Source organism: Gallinula chloropus (assembly GCF_964237585.1).
Source record: "Gallinula chloropus genome assembly, chromosome: 1".
Classification (NCBI taxonomy): domain Eukaryota; kingdom Metazoa; phylum Chordata; class Aves; order Gruiformes; family Rallidae; genus Gallinula; species Gallinula chloropus.
Window position 1 is genome coordinate 67,323,982 of NC_140085.1, and position 24,765 is coordinate 67,348,746.

The window sequence follows — 24,765 nt, forward strand, 5'->3', positions numbered from 1 at the left end:
GAGGAAAAGAGCAGGCAGTGGGATAAAGGCCGTAATTAACATATTTCCATATTCAAGCAAAGCAATAACTACGTGAAATGTTTGTCAAGGTGCAATGGAAGCATAAATATTAAGTGCCGTATCTGAGGGGATGCAGAACCTCCCTCTGAGTCCCCTACATTCCATCGAGAAATTCAAAACTGGCTTTTTACACAGCATTTTCAATTATAAACCTCTTTCCCCCCTTCCCCTGTGACGACAAGCCAAGTCCCGCCACCCTCACTCAGCTTTCACCCAGGTAAAACTGCCCCCAGAATTAAGGCAAAAGCTAGCCCTTAAATTTAAAAATTAAACACAAATAAAATCAAAGGGGGAGAGAGAGGACCTAAACATCTGAAGCCAAAAGACAGGTTTTTAGTTTAAATTCTTGTCGGAGATGATGAACCCTGAACTAGAGAGGGCATTTTATAAGAAGCACTTCATACTGGACACCTGAGGCAAGGCTACGGGCTAAATCCTTCTTTGGCACCTATGTGTAGCTTTGGTTAACGGGCACCCAGAGCCGACACCAAAGGCATGGCTTGGTCCCTTAACTTTGTTGTGATGTATGCCATTCCACGGCAAAGTACAAAAAAGCCTCGTCAGAAGTCAGAGGGGTAGCACAACAATGGGTAGTCCATGAGGATATGAATACACAAAACTTCAAGGAGGAAAGGGGTTGTTAGAAAGCAGGACTTGTTTTGCCTTCTATTCCCAGGCAACAAATGCCACAAACCAACGCATCCCCATTTCAGCATCACCTTTTTCTAAAGGACCTTAAAAACAAGGGACCAATCTTGCACTACCTCACTGACTTCAGTGCTGAGCATCAGAAAAGGCCGCAAGAAGAAACACAGATGCCTCTGGACCAGCCAGCTGGAGTCACCAAGGAAATTCAGGGTACCCTGAATCTGCACCCTGCCTTCACACTGGAGCTAATACAGCCAGGGCATGAAAGTACGCACGTGCCAAGGACGTTTTCCTGCTGGTGCAGCACATGCAAGCGACAGCCAGCTTCTAGGACCCTGGGCATCACAGACAAGCTGTTTGGCTGGCTTCCTCCTGATCCAGTGGACTTGTCTACCTCCGAGCCAGGAAAACGCAAGGTTGACAGTCAGTCTAAAGCAGGAGGGAACCAGAGGCAGGAACCCGGAGAGGTCCTGCAAGGGGAAGCCCTAACTCACAGCCAATAAATGAAAATTGCCGGAAGGAAAAGAGCACTGACAAAAATCCAGGCTGAACGTGCTCGGTGTGCCAAAGCCAGGTGGGAACTCTACCTTCTTACAATGACCCTTGTTACTGCTATGAGTGCAGCCTGGCTTCTTTTAACAGCAGGTTTTCATCTCTGTAATTTGATAGAGGTTTATTTTCAGAGTTGAAAACAGAGAATTGGAAACCCCCTGTCTTGAAGAAGGTAATGCTTCTCATGGGGAAAAAAAACCCCACATAACCTAACCAAAAAAAAACCCCACCCAACCCCAGAATATTACCTCTATCACAACAGAATCATGACACTCATCAATATCAAAGTGATACAGGTAACAGTTTTGATTTCACCCAGCCTCAAACTTCACCTAGCCACTGATAAGTGTCAGGAGCACAAGCACAGATCCATGTTTTACCAGGTAAGTTTAAGAAAAAGGTCAAAGAGGAATAATTTAAGTACTGAATATAGGCTTTGCCTGGTTAAAATCCAATTCCAGCATCAGTGTGTTACTTTGTTTTTCAAATGCAGTTGGTTTTAACTGTGCTGGCTTTTTTTTTTTTTTTTTTTGTCTTGCTCTTGTGTTTCTACAAGACACAGCAATTTTTCCCCACATTCACTGTTTCTACTTTTAAAGGCAAAACCAGATGACTTCAGCCCTTCAAGAAAAGTGCATGGCAGTAAGAAATACGACCAAAGGGGAAAAAAAAATCAAGTAAAATAGGGTGCAGACCTACTTCTATTTGTTGAGTAGGTGTGAGGGCAGGCACCTAATTCTGTTCCTGGGCTACAGTAATGCAAGAAGTAATTGCCCTTTATTCAAACGGGTCTGAAGTACCATAAATTCTAATGCAACATCACAACCATTCATATGAGGTAGATATGGGGAAACAGGTTGAGCAGTCAATGTTAAGTCTATGAACACTCTGTACAACATGCTTATCAGCTGACCATAAATTCTATTTCTGAACAACTGTTCTCGCTGGTTATTATTCTCCCTTGTTGTACACCTTCACTAGGGAAGCTAAATCAAGGATCAGGATTATGTTGGCACTTGAACCATTAAAAGGTCAGATCCATGGCTGGTAGAAGGAGGGTAACTTATCTGGCAGCACAGGAATTACCTCAGCTTCTATCAGCAAAGGCTGCCTTCCTCATTTCCTTCCACCTCACCTTCCCAGATGTGATGGGTCTTACAACTCAAGGAGTCAATCCACTCGTACAAACACTCCCCAGGCCCTGCTTACTTGCCGATGGAGCTTCCACGGTTCCTGTGATTTCATTTTGCTGGAAAGCTCGATATACTGGTATGAGCTGCCTCTCCCAGGAAGAAGCAAGAGCCTGCTTTTCTATGGCAATCAATTTGCGTGGATTATTCTTTCTCCTGTCATGCAAGAAGCGTTCGTGCAACCACTGCCGCTCTGCAACACGTATTTTATTTCTGAGAGATTAATCCACACAATGCAGCCTCTGTGGAATTCTCTCTTTCCCTCAGCAAAAGAACAGGTCCTGGCTAAAATTTGTATCTCACTTTCCTCCTCTGCAGGGACAGAGCCCAACAACTCTTACAGGGGCTGAGAGGGGAAGGATGCATAGCAGACGTGCCCAGCGGGAGTCCGAGGACCAAACATGCCTCTTGGTGTTACAAAGCATTTCTGTGTGGTTACCCTCCAGATCACTAGGGTTGTGGGCCTCATCTTGCAGCCTTTTCTCAGACAACACTCCCATTGACTTCCACAGAACTTCTGTCTGAGTAAGGACCCAGGATTTGGCCCAGAATTCAAAAAAAAAGCCTTCTCAGCTTTCAAATGTAGATGATTAATGTCCCAGAAACAGTGGGCAGAGGTTTGGCACACTGTACCAGACTGACTTAAAGCTGAAATTTTGCTCCTCTTTCTTAGCCTCTTTGCAGACACAGGCTTTGAAAGCCATCAGTCCATGAGGTGCTGCATTGTACCCATCATGGGAACATCTCACCTGCCACAGGACTCAGCTGAAGCACACTAGAAACCATGCAAGTGGCCAAGCCTAGAGCTCAACACAAGTTGCCTCCTGTCTCTGCAAGCCAGCAAAGCTACTTCTTCCAAGTTCTGCATGCCACTTAAATCAAACTCTGAAAACCTCCTCACTGAGGTGAAGTCTCTCCATTACAGCTTGCGTTTGGAGCTGTACAGCTCCTTTTTCTGAAAGCCTGACTTAATATAGCCTGTCTGCCCCCAAAATCCATTCCCTTATAGGCTCTGACATAAAAAGGGGGTAGCCCATGCCAGAACAGTGGCAAGTATAGCCTCTAATGCGAATGCCTAACACAAGGAAGCATCTGGGAATCTGGGACTCTGAACAGCCTGGAAGAAGAAGAAATGAAGGACACACAAATCGAGGAAATAAGGAATGGTCCTCTTCAGTTCTACGTGCAGCTCTGGGCTTTCCCACTCTTCCAGAAGCGATTCCCTGGCTTGGAGCAGGGCATGTGCAAGCAAACAGACAAACCCAGAAGAAAAAAGCGTTTCCAACCTGTGAAACGCCTCTGTGAAGAGGCGGAGGAGGAGCAAAGGGTGCAAAGCAATGAACAGGCAGAGGTGGGGGCACAGCAGCTAGGTGATGGGATCCCAGAGAGAGAAGGACGGATGATCTCTATTGGGCTCAGAGATAAGCAGGATCCTCCCAAGATGAAAAAGTGGTAGGCATCAGTTTTGCCATGCTGTACTGTAAGGACAAGGGGTCCAGATGCAGCTTCTTTGTGCCTTTGAAATTCAGGAGACTCCTGAAGGAGCATTCAGCTTACACGGGGAGTCACCAGTGGGATGAGGAAGCAAATGACATCATGACAGACAAGGCTGTAACAATGTGTGCCAATCCATACACTCTTACAGCACAGAGAGCGCATCAGCTTCAAGAAAGCCGGCCTACACATGAGCAATTCCCAGACAACACATCAAGCCCTGGCTTAAGAGCAGTACCCTGTTCGCACAACTACAGTGTTGGAAGCACAGCCCAGGCAGGCTGTGGGCAGACGCCACTTTCAGCCCCTTCCCATGGAAAAGGAGGCTCATTAAAGCACTGGAAACACAGGGCAGGGGAAAGAGAAATCTTTTTATTCAGGGAGTAACTTTCTGTCTTGCTCGACTGCCATATATTCAGATGGGACCAAGGGCAAAGAGAGATACATTCCGGTTTCAGTCATGCTCATGTGAATCATTAATCACTGCAAGGACTGAGAGGCTGTAGATTTACATCCACGCAGGGGTTTTTTTTCAGGAACTGGGCTCAAAATAAAGATGGAGAGAGAGCCAAAATGATAAAACATGACTGAGAGGAACACACAAAAGAACTGAGCATCATCTCCTTTTGCGTTAACACTCACACGGGAAGAACAGATGGCTATCAAGGTGATCCTACACACCTCGCGTAACATCCAGAACTGATCAGGGTTGCTTCCTTCTCTGTTTCCTGACACACAAGTACAGGGATTTTCTGTTCTAATGCTTTTGATGGGAAATTAAAATGGAGCGGCTGGTGAAGAACAACTCGGGCTAGAGGAAGAAAAGTTCAAAATACGCCAGATTTTGTATGATACACTAAAGGAGAAGGAAAGATGACTTGAGAGCAGAGAAAGCTGCACTGGGAGGGAAATAAAAAGAGATTCATTGCTCTGCTCCATACCAGAAGCGTTAGCCAGCCTGTGAGGTCAGCTCTGCTCACAGCAGAGTCAAAACCAGGCTAAAAACATGCATAGAAGGAGCAAGGGAAGAGGCAGACACATGTCAAAGGCCATCCTGCTGAAAGAAGGCAAATGGGGAAGTGAAACACCAGGCTTAACCCGAGCTGGCGGGGAGCAGAAGCTTTGAGGGAGAAAAGGAAAGAAGAAACACAGTGGCCGATGAGAACTCTGCAACAAACAGGACAAGGAAAAGGAAATAACAACTGCATCTGGAAGGAAGTCTGATGAGAAGGGGCTTTTCTTCATCAAGGAGGGCAAGAATGACCTTGAGAGGAGTGGCAGCGAAAGGACAACACAGTACTAATAACATGGTATTTCTGTAATGCAAATGGGGGTACTACTTTGCTAGTAAACTGGGAATGAGGTGGGAAACTGGGAATGAGGGTTTAGATAACAGCTCTGCTTTTGAAACTGCATGGGCTTGTGGGTCCTTCTTAAAATTAAATGTCAACACAGCAGTCTATGGAAAATGGGACAAGAAAGGAAAATCTACAGGCAGCATCATGGTGTCCTGCCATTCGGGAAGCACTGTGTGTGCTTAGTTATGTCTTCCACATGCAAGAGAAGAAGTTGTGACTTTTTGACTCTTCAAACTCCACATAAAGGACTTCGGTTCATGGATTTGAGACCCGTAACATGAAAAATTGATCACGGGGGAAACACATGAGAGAAGTGGATGACTGGACTAAGCGTTGGAAAGCAGATGCTGTTCTGGATCTCAGTACATGAACCAGCAAAGCATGGAGCTAACCATCAAAAAATTAATGGAAAAAGGGTGGAAAGAAGCCATGGTCTTTGGAAACTTGTTCATGGCCCACAGTCCTGCAATGGTTTGGTTATATAGAAAACTTTAAGGGCAAAGGAACCAGACCAGAATCAGAGAAAATAAATCATAATGAACTCTATGCGACTCAAGAAAGTATCCTCTTGGATAAAACAAAACAAACCAAAACACTACTGTAGGAGGTGAAAGTGACAAAAGAGAGGGAAGATTGGTTTGGCTTGGAAGACAAAGGACATTGATGGCAGATTGGCAGCGTGAGGATCCTGAGAAATGTCCATGGGATCAAGACCATCTTTTTCAGAAGAAATGGGTAGTGTGAATGAGTAAGGGGAGATAAAGGGAGAAGGTAAAGGAAGGCGGCAAAGCTGACAGAACATATTAGGACTAAAGCAAAATGCCAGTTAGTCCAGAAACGTCCAAAGAATTACCAGGAGTGCCCCTGCAGACTCTTGAGCGGTATTTTGATTGAGTCCTGTGGCCTTTTGCCTGAAAAGGACCACGCAGCAGTGGGAAAAGAAGGAAAAGATTGAGCATCGCAGTAATGGGAAAGTCAAGTTGCTCTACCTCAGCCCCTACAAGATTCTTTAAAATCTACTGACTGAGGTAGCATCATTGGCCTACGTTGTAAAAGCAGTCACTGCATCTCAAACATTGAGAAGCCAATACAGCATCGGACATTCGCACCCAAAAGCTACACCCCATCTTCCCTTCCCCTCTGCAAACATGCAGGCAGAACAGTTCTATCACAAAGGACTAGGTATGTCAAACCGTAGTGACTGCAGACACTGAGGCATATAGTACTTGATAATAACCCTGGAAAACACCACATGCTGTTTATCTGTCCCACATCTAGCTTCTACAAAGCAGTCTAACCACTAATCAGTTGGATAAAAATTAAGAGATTTATTTTCTCGAAGTCACTGAGTGGGGTAGAAGCAAAGCCAAAAACCCAGTGTTTTGTAGACAGGTATAAATTAAAAGCCACTCTTCCACAGAAGCAGTTATTCTCATGTAAATCTTCAGAAACTATATTCAGCCAAAGGCATGACAAAAGGGGAGTGGAATGGTTCCCTATGAAACAGCCTACTTTCACTGCTTTTTTGGGAGTGAAGTTAGAGAAAGGATCCAAATGATTTTAGGAAAAGTCACTGCTTTTCAAATTGTTGTTCCCTGGGCTTCAGTATTGTGGCAGCAGCACAGAGAAGTCGAGATACAATTTTCACTTTATCTGGACAGCACCCAGCTGATGGAAAATTTGCTGACACATTTATTTAATGCATCAGTCCAATGCGTTTTGGGGCTAACGTGCTGTAACAGCCTCTAGTATTTTGTCTGTCCTTACAAATGATCTGTGGCCCTTTAAAAAAAACCCATAAAAATAAAAAAGTCAGTGAAAGTAGAAAATCCTGTGGTCTGATCCAGCCTGACTGACTCCACTGCAGCAGCACTGCACACGTTAGCAGGAGTAGGACTGCCACCACACTACAGCTCCTGAGTGCGAGAATTCTGCTCATTGCAACTTTCAGGGCCTGATTCACGGCTCCCTTTGCCAACTGCCAGTGGTCCCACTGGCTCCAGCTGCTCTTCCTGCATCCCGTAAGAATGGAAGAGGAGATGAAAAGCCTTTGTGCTGCCAGTGGCTTATCTGCCCTCTCAACCACAGAGCAACGCAGCAGGCCGCGCCTGGAGCACCTCGGCCTACCTGTGGCACAAAGAGCAATGAAGGTTTGTGCATGCTTCCGGATCAAAAGCAACTTGTCTTTAGGTAGAGGCAGCTTCCTTAGGATGTGTTCAATGAAATCGTGGGGGGTGACGGCTGCGAGGTTCCACTTCAACTTCCCCAGCACCACCAGCTCCCATTCCTGCAGCGGGGGGAAGGGAAAAGAGAAGAAAAGCCGTAAGCAAGCCTGAAAAAACACCCCATTATCTGATAGTATTTCTCTGATAATAATTATACCACTGTTAAATTGGGTTTGCTCAAACATTTTCTTCCCTATGCCCCAACAACTGCTTTGAAGTTGTTGACTTTTTTAAAAAAAAACAAACAACAACAAAAAAACAACCAACCAACCAAAAAAACCCCACACTGGAAATGTCAAGCTCTACTGAAAATAATGAGACCTGGCAGCTCCTGCCAAGTTTTTACTTTTTTTGTATCCAGTGCTGAATGCCCACCCAGAAAGTTTTGCCTGCAATTAGATATTGCCAAGGTCACTGTGGTCCTTTCCTAATAACTTCTTTTAAATGGCTATAGTCCTTGCTTTATAGCCATTTAAAGCCCTAGAGATAACCATGCACAAAAATAACCTAGATATACATTTTTTTTTCTTTAACTGGGGAAGTCAACTTGATTGCGTTCTCTACCAAAACTGTATTCAGAACCGCTTGCAGATAAATCTGATGGTGCTCAAACTACTCCAAGACAGGCTTTGCAGAAAGGAAATACACATAACACAGCCAAGAAGTAGCCCGTGTAAATTATCTGCCAATAAATCAGGGTAGGATCCATTCCCACATTCTTTGCACGCTCACAGCTCCCAGTCAAATTAAAGAAAAAGCCTGGGCGCCTATGTAACTGCTGGTCATTCCCTGCAATGTGATTACACGGAGAAATGGTACCTAATCAACAGATCCAGCCATGGGGTTCAAGCAGGGCTAGACCTGAATGTTTCAACATTTAAAGTAGGTCTCAAATACCTTACAGGGCCTCGCAGAGCGAGCAGAGCTCAGGCCTTGGACTCATTTTTGTCTTATACATCAACTATTTATTATTAACTAAATTCCATGCACTGATTCTTGAGTCCTGATGATGCGTGAGCCTGATGGAGCCCAGCGTGGCGGGGAGCCCCAGCTAAGCTTGTAGAGCTGGCAAGTCGGGGAAAAAAAAAAAGAAAAAGAAAAAAAAAGAAAAAAAAAAAAAGAGTCCTTTAATTTTGCAGCCGAGGAGACGTCAACCAGCGTTGCTGAGAAACCATAAACATGGACCCCACAATGCCATTTCTGCAGACGATTCTCTGAATAGATGCCCGCTTTAACAGCAAGTTACTTTCCTACAGACATTCCTGCTGGATTATGACAGAGCCTTCCATGGTCCGAAAAATTTCGTGTTCACATATGTAACTGGGCCCAGAAACTATATGATTTTTTTTTGGTTTTTCTTTCTTGAGAAAACCTGCGAGATGTTTGAGCATGATGGCAAATGCACTAACCAGGGGCTGAGCTTCCCTGCATTTACTTAATGCGACAGACTCTGGTACAGAAGTGCACTTAAACTAAAGAGGACTGAATGCAGGGAAGCCCTTAAAGCACATCCTTAAATCCACGTGGCACAGAAAGGTAGGCAACATCCTGAACACATCTTCTTGCGCAGGGGTCACGGCACATCCCCTAACAGCCCGTGCCACTGGCGGGACACCTCGTGGTGGGACACCTCACGTCCGTGACAGCCACAGCAGGGTTTGCAGTACAAAGCTCTTTACCCTGCAGAAACAGGTGGTCCCAGCCCCTCCTGAGAGGGAATTCCCTTCACAGGAGGTGAGTCCTCCTGGGATTTCGGCTGGCTAGGTGCACCCATTGGGATCTGCGAGAACAAGGCTATCTGGCCCTGCAAGAACAAGGCTATCTGGCTGGGCATGCATCTCGCTGAGGGGCTTCAACACCTGCCCGGCGCTCTTAGGCCACGAGGCGCTTTGAGGGTATTAATCACTCCGCTGAATAATTCTGGTCCCACCGCGTCCGGATGAGGCGCAGCAGCAGCAGCCAGCGCTACCGTGGGAAGCACCGTGTAACGGCCTCTTCACTCGCGGCGATGCTCAACCGCGCTCCATTTCCATCTCGCCACCTGCCTCAGCGGTAACCCACGGGGGAGGCACGTTCGCAACACCCACGGGAACGCAGCCACGGCTTCCCGCCTTGCCAACCCTGCCGACACCCACCAGCCAAAGCCCCCCCCACCCGCGCCCCTGCCAGCCCCCGGGGCTCCACCGAAGAGAGAAACCCACCCTGTGCGGGGACGCCTCCGTCCACCGACAGCAGCTCAACCGGCGGGAGGCCGCCGGGCGCTTCTCCAAGTGAGACCCCCCCCGCCCCACCTCTCCCGCCCCCGCCCCGCCGCCACCGGGGGCGCGGGGCCGCTTGGCGGCCGCTCAAGGGGTGAAGTCACGCCCGGCGTCGCGTGTCTGCCGCCAGGTGGCGCCGCCGCCCCGCGCCGCCCGCCCCGCGCACGTGCGCCCGGCGCCTCCCTCCCCGGCGAGGTCCCCGGCGGGGGGACTCCCGCACCCAGGGGGCCGGGAGAGCGCAGGGCTGGGGCGGTGATGGGGGGGACGGGGAACGGGACGGGGCATGGCACAAACGCACGGGCCCCGCGACAAGCCCCGCGGGCTCCCGCCGGCAGCCCCGTGCCCGAGGCCGGGAGCCCGTCCGAACGCCGCGGCGTCAGAGGGGCCAGAACCCACGAGGGAGGTCCCGTGTGCGCCCCCCGCACCCCTCCCCCGCAGCGCCGTGCGCCTGCAGAATGGGGTGCGCCCCTCCGCCGAGTCGTTAGCGGGGGCTGGGGGTGGGTTGACAACTCAAGGAGTGCGTGGAAAGCCACGAGAAGGCGATGGGGGGGGAGGGGGGGGCAAGGCGGGCGGCCGGAGTGGCAGCCGGCTGGGCCGAAGGGGCAGGGAGAGGGGGAAGGAGGCGGCCGCCAGCCTGCGGAGAGAAGGTGGCATGGGGGCTGCTTACCAGCAGCTCTTGGGGTTTGATGGAATTGTCCGTGTATATGCACAGCTTCTCGGCTGTGAGGGGGATTGTCTCTTTCAGCTTGGAGGCCAGGAACATGCACACTGCCCCAAGCAGTTGCAGATGGCACTTTCGAGTGGGCACCACAGCTAAGAATCTGTCCAAGTAATTCATGGCCAGGGGGAAAACTTCTTCTTCGCACTTCTGCTCTTCACAGACCTGCAAGGCGGGGAGCGCGGGGAAGGGAGGATGGGGGCGGCGGGGTTGGGGGCGAAGGAGGAGGGAGGTTGGGTGGAGGGGGGTGGGGGGGAGGAAGAGGAAGAAAGAGATAAGAAGGATAAAAATTAAATAAATGAGCGATCCCACGAAACAGAAGACCACCGCCTCCCCGCTACCACCGCTCCTGCTATTTTTGTTGCCCGGGGAGCTAAATTTTGGGGGAGGGGGAGATCTCCAGAGAGGCTGGGAAGGCTGTCAATCGGCTTTCACATTCCTTTAGTTCATTCAGTAAGAAATGAATTCAAGACACTGTGTGGGAGAGCCCAAAAGCCCCATCCAGCAGCAAGCGAGCAGCCTCCGACTGCTTCTTTTTTTTTTTTTTTTTTTTGCGACCCGACTTTTTTTCCTTTTTAATTTCGTCATATTTTCAAAAAATCGATAAAAATATCAAAACTTCTCCCAGGGTCCCGGTTTTGGTGCCGCTGGCATCCCGGGACGGTCCCCTATCGTTTCCGACAATTGCAAAAATTCCCCCGGGGGGGCGTCCCCCTGCCCTGAGCCCCCGATCAAGCCGGGGGGGGGGTGGTGGGGGGGGAAGGACGGGAGACACAGCGAGGGCGAGGTGGGGTGGGGAGAGCCCGAGCAGCCTGGATCCTTTTAGCAGGAGCGAGCGAGAAAAATTATTTCAAAAATTTACAAAAAATCGGAGCCGGGGAGAAAAAGCACAAATCGCACATGAAAACCAAGCGGGGACTCCGGTCTTTCCAACCTTGGGGTTTTGGTCTGGGAAAAGTCCCCCCAAAAGGAGATACGGTGGGGCAAAGGATGGGTGGTAGGGCCAGGGCAAAGCAAGCGAGTCTGCGGGGCTCTGGGCCCGCTGCCGCGCCGCCTGAAGTATCGGGGCGAAGGGGGAGGTTCGCCGCCCGCTCGGTCTCCCCAAACAGCCCGCGGCTGGAGTGCGGGGGTGCGGGAGGCTGTGTCGGGGTGCATTTCCGACCCCCTTCTTGGAACGGAGGGGGGAAGACGGGCTCTGCACCTCCGAGCAGAGTTGCATGGAACGCAACATGGCGAAAAAAAAGGCACGTCCTCACCACTGCATACGTGGGCATGAAACCCTCCCTGGGCAAAAGCCGGGGGGCACCGGGCACCCCCCGTCCCTCGCCCTGCCCCGGGCGCAGGTCCCTTTCCCAGAAAAGCCTCAATCTCAAGCGCTGCCGGCCGCCCGCAGCCGAAGGCGGCTTTTCTTTGCTTTTTAATTGCAAAAGACTTTTTTACAACTCTGCCCCTCGCTTCCTCCTCTCCCGCACCCCGCTTTTGCAGCAGCCCCCTGAAAGGGGCGATTTCCACCCCGGGCTGTAGATGCTCCCTGCGCCCCTTCCCCCACCGCACCGCACACGGTGAGCTCGGGGGGGGTTGGGGGGGGGTGGCGGAGGGGGAAGGGGAGGAAGGGGAGTGTGGGTGAACAAGAAGAACCCCCACCGCGACCTGAGGGGCATTGCCTACGGGGGGGCGGGGGGGGGGGGGGAAGGGACGAGATGGAGGTGCCTGCCCGCAGCGGGGAGCCCGCAACCGGCCGCTCTGCTTCCCCCACCCCACCTCCACCGCCACCCCCTCCGCTGACCGGCACCGCTCCGAGAAGCCGGAGGAAGCCACCGGGATACGAACCTCCAGCATCCAAGTGGCCACCATCCTCCTCATGAAGGGCTGGATGTCCTTCTGGACGCACTTGAAGTAGGAGCATTGGGGCAGATACCTCTCCTCTATGGTTAGTAAGTTGTGCAAAACGCGGTCATCGTAGAGCAAGTTTGGGTCAGGCAGAGCTCTCCTCATGGGATCCACCTCGCAGCACAGCAGCTCCATGTTTCCAAAGAGATCTCCCTCTTTCTCTGATGGAAAAGTTTTTTTTGGTTTTTTGGGTTTTTTTTTTTTTGGAGGGGGGGGAAGGGGGTGGGGAAAGGAGAGGGGTAAAGGAGGAGGGGTAGGTGGGTGGGAGGAAGACGGCAGGGCTTTCCAGCTCGCTCCTGCCTCCCTTGAAACTGGTTTCTCGCTCTCTCTTGATTTCTAGCCTAAAGTTGAAGCAAAGTGACGCAACTCGCCAGGGCAGGCAGTTCTCTCTCTCTTGTTATTATGGAGAACAGCAGCTGGTCAGACGTAACATCAAACGCGCTTCTTTTTTTTTTTCCCCTCTCTATAAGCTAACAAGGAACCAGGAGGCCCTCGTATAGGGACACACACACAGGCATAAATGACAGCTTCTCTTTTTTTTCTTCCAGCGACCAAATGAAATCCGCTCCGCACTTTCCTTCACTGAGAGCCCGTCTTGAATCTATTTCCCCCCCCTGCTTTTCTTACTGCAAGAAACTGAGCCCCCTCCCGTTCTCCCTCCCCCCCGTCGTCTCCCCCCCCAGTACCCACCGACACGATGGGGGGGCAAAGACTGAAACGTCCTGGCTCGGCGGGGTGCCACATCCACGACAGGTTCTCCTCCCCCTCCCCCCCCCCAACACACCCCCAGCCTTTGATTTACTACCCCCTCCCCCTCTCCGGTACCCCCATAATCTGCAGCTGGAGTGGGACCGAGCTCCGCACCAACTGCAGCCTAACAGCACACCCGAAAAATACGACCGCAAAGCTCCTTGAGCGGTGGGGGTTCGGCGGCGTTTTTCGGGGTGAAATCTAACAACAATCACCACGCTACTTCCTCCGGCACGCATACGCGTTTCTAGCAGGCGAACCGTTTTAGTGTTGCATGGCCACACTGATATAACTTTCTAGGAAACGCAGCGGGGGAGGGAGAGAGGGAGGGAGGCGGGAGAGAGGTTGGCGGGGGGGGGGGGGGGGGGAACGGGGACGACACGACAACGACGATAGGAGTTTATGTCCCGCACCGGGTGACTTCCAACCTCTTCGCACTTCGCCGGCGTCCCAGTTGCTCCCCGCCTGCGAAATGTGTGCGGAGGCTCCGTCGCTGCCGGCTACGGGAGAGCAGAGGCTCCCGAGGGGGAAGGAGCTGCCCGGGGCCGGCCGGGGATGAGGTGCCCGGGCGGGCTCGGAGCGGCAGCGGCCCCGCGGGGCATGGGAAGAGCACGCTTCCCGGAGCGCCCGTCCGCCCCCCTCCCCTCCACGGGCGCCACGGAGGTGGGCTTGCTGGCGGGGGGGAAAGGGGGGAAGAAATACCGCCTTAAAAGTGCGAGTGGGGAGTTTGGGGCGCCGCTTCCCCTCCCTCTATTTGCATAGCCAATAGCTCTGGGGCTCTCGCCGCTGCGCGCTGATTGTTACCGGGCAGATTATATTTTAAGGACGCATGCTGCCCGGCACCGAGAACAGCCCGTGAGGGACGGGGGTGAGGTGGAGACCCCCCCTCACCTGACCGCACCGTCGGTCGCGGAAGCCGCACGGGCCCTGCTGTCTCCGGGGAAGGCGGGCGACCGACGGCCGTTGCCCGCGAGTGGGCAAACGCGCCCCCTCCCACGCCAGCCTTCCCCCAGCTGCATCAAAGCGGATGGGAGGGATGGGACCGGATTTGCCGTGGGTTGCATCTCTTCGGAGTACAGCGGCGAGGGTTCCCTTGCAAAACCCGGCTGGGACGGCCCCCCACCTAACCCGCCCGTGGGAGCAAATGCCTCGCTTTCCCACCAAAAAGCCAGCAGGACTACCCCACACCCCCCACCCCACACCCCTCACACACACCCCCAGCCCGGTAACGTGGAGCCGGGACGGGACAGCTGAGCTCTCCGCGCGTTGCTAGCAGCATTGCCCCGCACAATCGGGTCCGCGCCCCCTCGTCCCGTCCCCGAAGCGAGCAGCCACAGGCGCGGCGGCGGCGCCGGCCGGGAGCTGTCGGGCACCGTGTGTGGCCCCTCGCCCCCACCCGCCACCCCCGAAGCGGTAGCTTACCGGGGCTGAGCCCGACGTAGGAGGAATTGGGCAGAGCTTTCCCCTCAGGGCTCGCGTTTTAGGAGGGTGAAGGAAAGGAGTAAAAAGGGGACACCCTCCCCACCCCCCGCCGTACGTCGAAGGCGGCGAGCGGGGACCCGCTGCGGCGCGGCGTGCTCCTCAATGAAAGGCTCTTTAACTTCCACCATTCATTTCCCCTTCCTGGCTACTCCTGTGAACAGGGAGCGTGTTGTGTCAGCGCACGTTTTCCTTCTCTAAACTTAAATTCATAAGCGCTCCCGTCTGGCTTTGTAGCCCGACAATGCAGCGATTGTGATTTATGTGGGTTTCGGGGGGGGAGGACAACGGGTGTCCTAATTGTCCGGCACCGACTTTCCGAAGTGGGGTGACGTCTGGGGCACGGCGTGGCTGCTGGCGGCAGGGAGCCGCGGGGAACCGCGGGGGAGATGCGGGGGGCCCTTCGCGCCCCACGATGGGGCGGCCGCCGGGAAGTGGCCGAGGACCCCGCGGGCGGGCCGGGCCGTTGTCTCCCCACCACCTTGCTGCGAGGGGTCCCATTAGGATAACAAACCCCCTAAATCAATACGTGGAAGCCAGCCAGCTCTGCGCGCGAAGGTGCCATGGATGTGCGGCGACGTCGTGGAAAAAAATATCCAAAAATATAAAAAAAAGACCCCACAACATTTTACCCCCGTTGCAACGGCTTCGATATACGCGGTGCCCGTTCCGAACGGGGACGCGCCGGTCCTGTGACGCGCGGCCGGCGGGCAGGCAGCCGGGGCAGTCGTCGGGGCGGCCGCGGCCGCGGAAGCCAGCGTGCCCGAGCTGCCCCTTCGCCTTGTCCCCGTGCCCACGGGCGCTGCCGGGTGCGTTTGGAGACAGCAGATGTTTTAACAGCCCCCGCGCAGAGATTACCGAGTGCCATATGGTAAATATCACACATCCCCCTCCGGGGAAAAAAAAAATTAAATATATATATGTGTATATAAAGAAAATAAATACGCGTCGCGTTCGCTCCCCTTCTTTTGACGAGCTGCTTCAGCCGTTTAAAAGCACAAACGATTACATCAAACACCGTCGGAATACGTATTTTCTCCCGGCGGCTCCGGGAGCGGCGGTGCGCTCCAGCCGCGGGCGGACGCTCCCGCAGGGCAGCCGCTGCTCCGCGCCCGCGGAGGAGCCGCGCTCCCGGGACAGCCGCGCCGACTGCACCCCACACATAGACACACACACACATACAGCCCTCCCCACCCTTCTTCCCTTTGCCGTTTCCGCAGCCCGGCGGGAGGGGGCTGCCCGGCTCTCGGCCCCACCGCAGCCGCCGGGGGGCAATACCGCGGTCACTGCGCTGGTGCCTTGGGAAGCCCCTCTTCTTCGGGTCACTGCTCTGATGTCACTGCTGCTCTGGTGTCGTCATTAACCCGACACGCAGGTATCGTGACAGCGCTGACACGCAATGGTGTTTTATTGGTGTGAAGCCCGAGAGCGCTGCTAAACGCGGCGACTCTCGGGGCGCTTTCTCTTTTTTTCTTAAATAGATCCTTAATTCGTCATCGCTCCTATCTGTGCCTCCTCTTCCCTTCGCACATCCCGGAGAACCATCTTGAGAGGGCTCCGGGGGGGACAGCATGGGACCAAGCTGTGGCCCCGCACCGCAGCCCGAGGGGTGCGGTGTGTGCGCGGCTGGCCGCAGGTCTCTTTTTGTTTGCTCGGGTGAGGTAGGTATTCCCTTGCAGCGCCTGAAACCTGAAGGCTGGAGAGTGAAACATGAGAATCTGGAAGTGAAACCCGACTGGGAGCCAAAAAAGAAACAGATGAATGTGTTTCCACTGTCCAAGCGGAGGGAAGCCCCGACAGCAAAAAAATACTGTGAATAACAAAACGTGTCATAGATTAGAAATTAAATTCTTGCGCTTTTAGTCACTGGAAACAGTTTATACTGGTGGTTTCTTTTCTATTTTTTTTTTTAAGAAAACATCTGATTTTTAGCTGTTCAAAGGTGAATTCCATAATTCCACACCGTGCATTCAACAGGAACAACGTGATAAAAATTCCCTTTTCTTTCCTCTGGTTTCTGATTAAAGACTGGAAGAAGATTTGGATACCACAGGAACTGCTGCATATTGCCCATGTTTTGTTTTGGTTCTTTTTCAAAGAGTTATTTTTAATTGTACAGGCAATTTTCACTTCTAAATACCTGTGTAGTGGCAGCTTTGTCATTAACAGCCACCTTAAACAACATAATTACTGAGCAGATGAAATATATCCTGCAATAAAACTATGCTTGCCTTCAGAGCATGATTTCATGCAGGCACGATTGTTACAGCATTAACTAATTAATTCTGTGTGGTTGCTTAACATATTTTAATTATTTCCTCTTTTTTTTTAATGCAACATTTCTTTATCCTCTCTCATTCCTTAGCTTGAAGTTCTTCAGAGCAGTAATTAGAAACTGCAATGCATATGCAAGGAGTGCACAATTCCACTAAGATTTCTTCATTAGATGGGATGAGAGGGACTCAAAAAGAGCTACAGGAATGATCACAGACCTGGGACTCATGTTTTAGGCTGGAAGCCTTCATAAATTCATCAGAGTTAGCTGAAAGACGCTCACAGGTTTGACATGAATGTAAGCTAGAGAAATCTAGAGAAAATCAGGGAGATTTCCTGTGGTAGAGGGGGTAATCATATATCCAAGGTAACAACAAAATGAGCTTTTCAACTACAAATGTAATTAATCCCTTGATATTTCATTTTAGGCTGTATCTTTAAGGTTAGGTGGGGTTAAAGCCTAAAAAAAGTGTATTCTGCCACAAATAGCAATGGCAGAGTTGAAGGAAGAGTTTTGGTGTTACAACAAAAGAAAACCAACCAAGCAAAACAAGAAAAAAATCAGGTCCCAACCCCCTGTGATGTGTTCTGGCCTCAGAACTGTTGGATGTTTGAACTTCTGTAGGACCTGTAGCTTGTGGTAACACAGGCACATGCAGAGTTAGGGTGAGATCTGAAAAGTTTTCCCAGCAGCTTAGGAATTGAGAACGATGAGGAGTTTCTGCCAGAGCCCTAAATCTAGGGTTGTGATTTTTCTCACTCTACGGGAGACAGGGCAATTTCTGTGTGTTGCTTAACTCCTCTGGTGCCACAGCCTTGTCTCCTCACAGAGCGAGTTCTCCCCTCCTCGATGTCCTCCTTGGTGAGCTGGGCGATAAGGCTGCAGGGAGCAGGAGCACATGACAGGTGCCTCCCACACGACAGGAAATCAACTGGACGGGGAGAGCGCTTGGCATTTTTTACAGGATCTGGCCCCTGGCATGCAGAGTTGTGCATAAATGCCATCGGTTTTTGGTTTTGCTAAGGCTTGTTGGGGGGGGAAATGTTGGCTTTTGGAGCAGATATTTGAAAGAGCAAGAACAGCTCTGACAAATTACAGGTATGGACCATCGGTAGATCTTTCATCGTTAATAGAATAGTATGACTGGACCTGAAAGTGAGAGAATCCTTCCCCCCCCCCTTTTCTTTTTGCCCTTCTCTGCTTATTAATCTGCTTGCTTTGCTGCTCAAAATTGCCTTCACTGTTATTAAGCTCTTGTGTTCTGTATTGTGATTTCCCTGCTTTCTGAGGTGTTTGTGTCAGCGCCTAGTTCAAAGGCGGCTTTCACAGTAAATGCTCAATCTTTTTTCTTTCCAGACTTTTAGGAGAGATTAATAGAAGACACTCAGTCCCCAGACCTGCAGCCAATCTCCAGCTCCTGAAGCATCTCGCTGTCACATCCCTTCCATCAAAAGTAGTGATCTACCTTTTTCCCTGTGGTCTCAGACTCGATCCAAGATGTGGGTTTGCACCAAAACAAATGTGGAACTTCTGTCTTGTTTTCTTCCTGCCTACACTGAGGCAAAGATTTCACATTTAGGATGTGTGTGTAACATCCCCAGGTCTATACACACAGAGAAGGAGAGAGAATTGTCCTGACACGGGTTCCCATGTTGAGCAGTCTGCTGAAATGAAGGAATCACACATTGCCTGGCAAATAGCAAGGTGTTTTATGTGGGGCTACATCGACACGAGACTCTGGTTTGGAAGCCATGTGAATGGCCATGTGAAGTGACAACTTGTTACAGGGATAAGTTGGATGATAAGTTGGACTTTTAATTTCATAGTGACTTACTGAACACGTTCGAGTTGTGAAAATAGGTGATTTTTGTAGGGCAGAAAAAGCTCCTTACAAGCTGGCTTGCTTCCTCTGTAAAAACATTAAAAATTATCTGTAAAGAAATACTAGTTTCACAAGTATTCTGGCTTAAATAACCATTGGTACAGTATTTTGGATGTCTCCTTTGCATTCCAGGGTCAGTGAAATACTCTCCAGATCTGTCGACTTCAGTCTTAATGTGATCAAACAAACAAATGGAATGAATAAAGTGTAATTGCCTGACAAGGAGACAAACATAAAAAGCAAAACAAGGGTAAATGATAAGAGAACTGTGTAAATAAATGCCCTCTACCAAACTAAACAATTTTACTCGTTAATTTCCTCTTCCAAACTGCTGAATTAAAAGCTATTCCCACAGAAAAGCAGTTCAGAACTTTTACTCCTCTGTACCCATTACACCCGCATCTGGAAAAAATAATTACATTAAAAATATGAACAGCCTAAAATATTACTTTGCATATGAAATTAATGGCCACCTAAATGTGGCACTATCACTTGCTGCTTTTTTTTCTTCCTCTTCCTGTTGGGAATACAGTATTTTCTTCCTGTTGTGGAGTCTCTCAGCACCAGCATGCTACAAATGAAGAAATGGGTATTCTAAAGTTAGTCATTAAATTAAAGCACTCCAAAAGTCTGTACCCCTTTTCAGAGCAGAGATCACAGCCAGAGTCTTCAGCCACTCTGGCGAGTGCTACATGGCTTTTGAAGACATGGTTTTCTTGAGAAGTAAGAGACCATGGGTGGTGTGAAACCCCTCTCACCCATGAGCTCTGTAGCATCCCTCACTACCCCAGGTCCCCAAGCTCAGCATTGCTGCCCAGGTTGAGGTTTTGATGGGCATTTGGGTGAGTAATGGGACAGTAAGACCTTGGACACTGCCCCTCTGCCTTTGTGCAATGGATGGACAATCAGCTTTGTTTCAAGCTCTAGCCCCAGCCGTTTCAGATCTAAGCTGCTGGCACTTGCATGCAGATAGTTTTTGGCTGACAGGGGTGTCTTGCTAGGCCTGGTGAAAGTCATGTCTGCTTTGTCTCAGTTACATCCAAAGAGGTGGTTGTTTGGTCTGGGCAAAACTCCTGATGTGGGTAAGAATGTTGCTTGGCAGGGACTGAGATAGGAAGGCAGCTGAAATGATAGCTGCCCTCCTGTTAAAGTGGAGAGAAATTCTCACAGGTCTCTGTGAAATCCACTGCTGCTGCCCCTGGAGAGCTCCCAAAGCTCCTCCACCGTCCCACAGGGGCAAAACACTGCTGCAGCAGCAGCTGGGCGATGGTGAGTGATTTCTCAAGGGCCACCTGTCCCCAGGGCTGTCACGAGGAATCTCCATGTGCAGCTCTGCTACCTCACTTCTACATCATCTTCTTTTGCTCTCAACTAGGAAAACCTTTTGCTTGATTGCTGTGTTCCTTGATTCTGAAGTTGGTGTTCACAGAGATACCCAACTTCCTATGCATGATGTGATGCTCCCTAAAGGGTGGTGCTGCCCTTTAGCGGTCTTACTGGGGGTAAATATGCACAAACCTGAGAGAAACATTGCTCTTGGAAGGAGTTAGGTCGGAAGTCCTATAGTACAGTCCACTGTTCACAGCAGGGTCAACTTGCAAGTTAGTTTGGGTTGCTCAGAGCCTTGTCCAGCCAAAATATCCAAGGTTGGAGGTCCCACAGCCTCCCTGAGTAGTCTGCGCTGCGTCACTCTCAGGGAAGAACAACCTTTCTTTTGAGCCTGGTTGGAGTTTGCCTGGCTGCAGCCTTTGCCCTGAGTTTTTGAAAACCAGCAAGAATCAGTGACAGACACTTGCTGTCCATTCACATTCTCCTTCACTGAAGCCTCTGGATCTCCTCCATGGTCTCCTCCCTTGGCTCCCTTCTTGGTTGTGAACTGTGCTCTTTCTTCATCCCTGATTTTGCGGATTCATACCCCTAGGAAAACTCTCTTGTGCTGCCCTCTTCGTTCTCTCTGTATGCTGAAGTTCTCACCTGGGCTGAGTTCTCACCTGGGCTGAGAACTATTGCCACCTCAGGATGAGCCTCTTTGAACAGGCAGCTATTTCCTGGGGCAATGTTGCTAGCTCCTCATCCTGTTCTTCAGCTGTGCCCATGTTCTGCCTGGCTGAGTCAGGACACTGGGCTAGGGGACCTTCTGCCCCAGTGGCTGTTCTAATGTCCAGACATGAACAGTTTCATTATTGGGTTTCAAATTTTTATTTATAAGGCTCATTGGTAGCAATCCCCATCCTCAGAACAGATGCTTCACAGTGACCTGAGAGTTAGGAAAGCATAATGTCTATTTTGCAAATGGGAAGCTGAGGGTCTGTGGTATAAAGCAACATCCTTCAGAGGCTTCACAGCATATCTTGGAGTAGCATTGCCTTTCTGATGTCAGGGTGGTACCTGAACCCTCATCAGAGTGGACAGTAGAAGTAGTATTTTTAAAGAATCTATACACAGTATAGAATCCCAGTTTTGTTTTATAGATGGTTTCCACCCTTACGTTCCAGGATGTCTCCTGTGTGCTCTTGTCTCACAAACATTGCACTAGGAAAGGAGGGAGTGGAGCTGGTTTCTCTGTCTATGAATAGATGGACTATTAGGGACTGTTGGCACCTGAATGGGCTCGTTATCTTCAGATAACAAAGGAATTGCTACGTCCTGGAGAAGTTTAGGCTACCCAGCTTCCCTGAAACAGGCTGGTATTGAGGGATAAACATTCCCTTGGAATCAGGACTAGGAACCCACGTGCAAAGAAAGCTTAGGCAAAACAGCAGAGGAACACGTTTCTGCAGAAAGGAGTCCTTTATATTTCTGCCGAAGAAAGTCCTTATAATGAGATGGTACCTGTGAATGGGAGCTGCAGAAGAAGGGCTTCAGTTTCATGTTTCAACACCTTTTGCGGGAGTGAAAGAAGGTGGCCCTGGGAGGACCTGGAAAGGGGGTGACAAAGGGTGGTGAAGAAGCAGACACAGGGAAGCGGGGATGGGCTCTTCTGTACATCTTCCTGCACATCTCAAGTAGAGACCAATGATTTTAACAAAGATTACAGAGTCAGTCTGCTGTGTATTTTAATAAGTGTTTATCCCTGAGGTGGTAAATTAAAAAGTAGAAGGCCTACAAGAGTGGAGTACATGCAGAAGTATAAGCTGAAACTCCTGGAGAGCTGGGAAAGCCGATGTTAGCCTCTGGTTCTGGCTGTGGGATCTCCAGGATGAGTACTCGAGGGATGACCCATGCCCTGAGAACATGCTTAGAAAGCTACCATGCCTGGGATCTGTTTGGTTTAAGGAAGAGTCAAAAGCACGTGGGTCTAACATGCTGTGTTTATGAATAATCAGAATATTGTGTGTAGGATTTGGAAAGAATTTAGCAGGTTTGGGGGACTGTGATTTTGGTTGGGTTTTTTCTCATATTGTGCTCTTTTTCCTGTGAAAGTCAGGGACAGATTGAAATCTGCTGACTCTGGCATTTAGAAGACATTTCAGAGGACCCAGTTCCTGGCTTAGAGTTTCCAAACTCCTCAGAGACTCAGAACATAACATCCAGAAGAGGATCAGGTACCTCGAGAAAGTTAGAAGAAGAAGTAATTTTGCTTCTCTTCTGAACTGAATCACAATTATGTTTGCTGACAACTTTCTAATGCTTACTGTAACAGTAGCTTTTTTTTTTTTTCCCTTTCTTTCTTTCTCACACTACAGAAACAGCATATTCTTGTCATGCAGCTGTTGCTTACTGTGTCTTCCTTCTGCTTTGGGTGGATTTTCCCATGTTCATATCCGTAGCTTTTGAGTCCTTCTGTCACCGAACAGCTGCAGGCTGATACTAGATAGAGCTGAGGTTCTTTCTTTATTTCTTTCTTTCTTTTTTTTTCCCCTCTCTGTGTTCACACACAAGCAGGCTTGTGAACAAAAGATTTTTAAGAAAGCTGATAAATGAACAAGGTCTTTCGGGCGGCGCGGTGTTGCTCAGATTGCAGAAAATAAAAATCCTTGTACTTGCACTCGGCTGCTTAAAGCAAAGGAAGACATAACTCAGCCTGTTTTATCTGGGAGACTCCAAGCTTTTCCCTACAGGCTTGGGAGAGGATGTTCTATAATGAACTCATCTTTCATGTGACAGAAAGGGAAATGCTATCTCACAGCCTGATGCTTACATTTCTATTTGCCGGTTAACTTGAGCGCTGCTGTCTGAGGGGAGCCCTTGTTTGTAGCAGTCAGAGCTTAGGAGAGGATCAGACCTTCCCAGGGTAGCTGTAGCTCCCACATGTGCAAACGGCACAGCTTCCCTCTGTCTAGGAGGGAAGCAGATAGAGTTATCCTGATGCCCGTCCATCCCAGGCGTGCTCTGAGGTTTGATTCAGTACACTTCGCCAGCTGTTTGTTAGGCAGAGGACAGTGGGCCCAGCCGGGCACACTGGCTGCCATTGTGTCCTGAGCGGGATGGGATCGGGAGCGTACACGGGGATATGTCATGTACACGTGTTCTTGCATCTCTCACACGTTTCCTTACAGCTTTTGGGTTTGCCTGTGGACCCTGGGGACATTTGCTTTATTTGTTTCTTTTTTCCCACTTCCTTAACTTTTTTTTTCCTTGTTCTTGAAGTAATTCTTCCACATGTATGGAAAAAACAAAACCCCCACAACCCATCAGTGACTGACCCATTTAGCTGGCACATCCTCTGTCCACTCTGGCACAAGTGGGTACAGGGACAGAGACAGATCCTGGTGCCATGGGAGGGGACACCATGGGGACTTCTCTGGCTACCTCACCCCAAGCAAAGTACAGGAGGCTTTTGAGGAGGGAGGGGGAAGGACAGGGTGTACAGTGATGGGTTTGGCACAGAGCTGACCACCCTTTGCCCCCTCTGCCAAGGGGCTTTGCCAGCATGGACATTTGTGTGTGCTGGGGAGAACAGTGTGGGCTCAGGATGGGGGGAGGGATATACAGACAGATGGACAAGGGAGGATAGAAGGGTTATGCCCAGCTTTGCTCAGCGTCCCTGAGACAGCCCTGTGTCACAGCTGCTTGGGACATTGCCAGCGGTGGGCTCTGGCGTGAGCATGGTGGGAGGCAGGGGGAAGCACCAAACCCAGGGCTGACACTAGAACAGGAAAAGAAAGCAATAAAAGAAAGCTGGACATAGCTGGAGACAAGGTATGGGGCGAGGCAGGTCCTTGGTCTGAACTGGCTCAGTTGTGTCCCATTATTTTCCTGCTTTGCTTCATTTGTCTCTTGTCTTATGTGTGGTATTGTGAGGTTGCTGAGAAAAATATTGTGCCATGGTTCTGTGTTCATGCAGGGACACATGTCCATGCACCATCAAGGACACCAAGGTTCAGCTCCACCTTCTCTTAGAACAGCCCAGATGGTTTAGACCTGTGGTCCACTTCCCAAGCCACAAGAGAGCTGCAAGGAGAAATATGTGAAGATTTCCAGGGCATTCACCTGTTAGACAGTATTTACAGCAGGTGGAAGGGCAGAGTGAAAAATCTTACATTATTTTAAGATTAAGACAGCAAAGACATTGCTCTGTTGGTGTGGGTCTACAATTATTACAGCCTTGTGGAGGAGAGTCAGACTTAAGAGACGTTTATCTTTCTGTCAGCTGAAAACATGCAACACTGGCTGAATTAGCTCTCACAGAGACTGACACAAAGCCAGCGTGCCGGCTTCTGCTCTGGAAAAGTTATTCCCTGTTTTCATCCTGTTGGTGAGATCAGGACATGTAACTTGAAAGGGATGAGGAAAAGAAGCCTAAAGATGGGACACAGCTAGTCCGCTGTGGCCACTTTCCAACAAATGTCTGGTCTTTACACAGGGAAGTGTTCCTTGTAAAGCATCACAGGTTTTCTTCACTGCCCCACAAACCTTTTTCCATGCTGCTCTTCTCTTCCTCAACCCCTACAGAAACTTGGCAGTGGCAGTGCATCTGGTGTCCTATGGCTGTGGCTCAGCATGCTGAATGGTACCATCTAATTTCTTCTCTGGGCTCCCTGCC

General features: G+C 50.2%; 1 protein-coding gene across 1 annotated transcript in view; it reads right to left on the reverse strand.

The window, feature by feature from the left end:
- CCND2 (cyclin D2) overlaps nucleotides 1-12,603 on the reverse strand; it is a 34,627-nt gene extending 22,024 nt beyond the window's left edge. Inside the window, exons 1-3 of the mRNA XM_084271779.1 lie at nucleotides 12,334-12,603; nucleotides 10,453-10,668; nucleotides 7,430-7,589 (exon numbers count right to left, since the gene is read on the reverse strand). Of these exons, the coding sequence (XP_084127905.1) occupies nucleotides 7,430-7,589; nucleotides 10,453-10,668; nucleotides 12,334-12,528 (571 nt within the window). The 5' untranslated portion in view covers nucleotides 12,529-12,603. The remainder of the gene's footprint in view (nucleotides 1-7,429; nucleotides 7,590-10,452; nucleotides 10,669-12,333) is intronic.
- Between the last annotated feature and the right edge of the window lie 12,162 nt (nucleotides 12,604-24,765).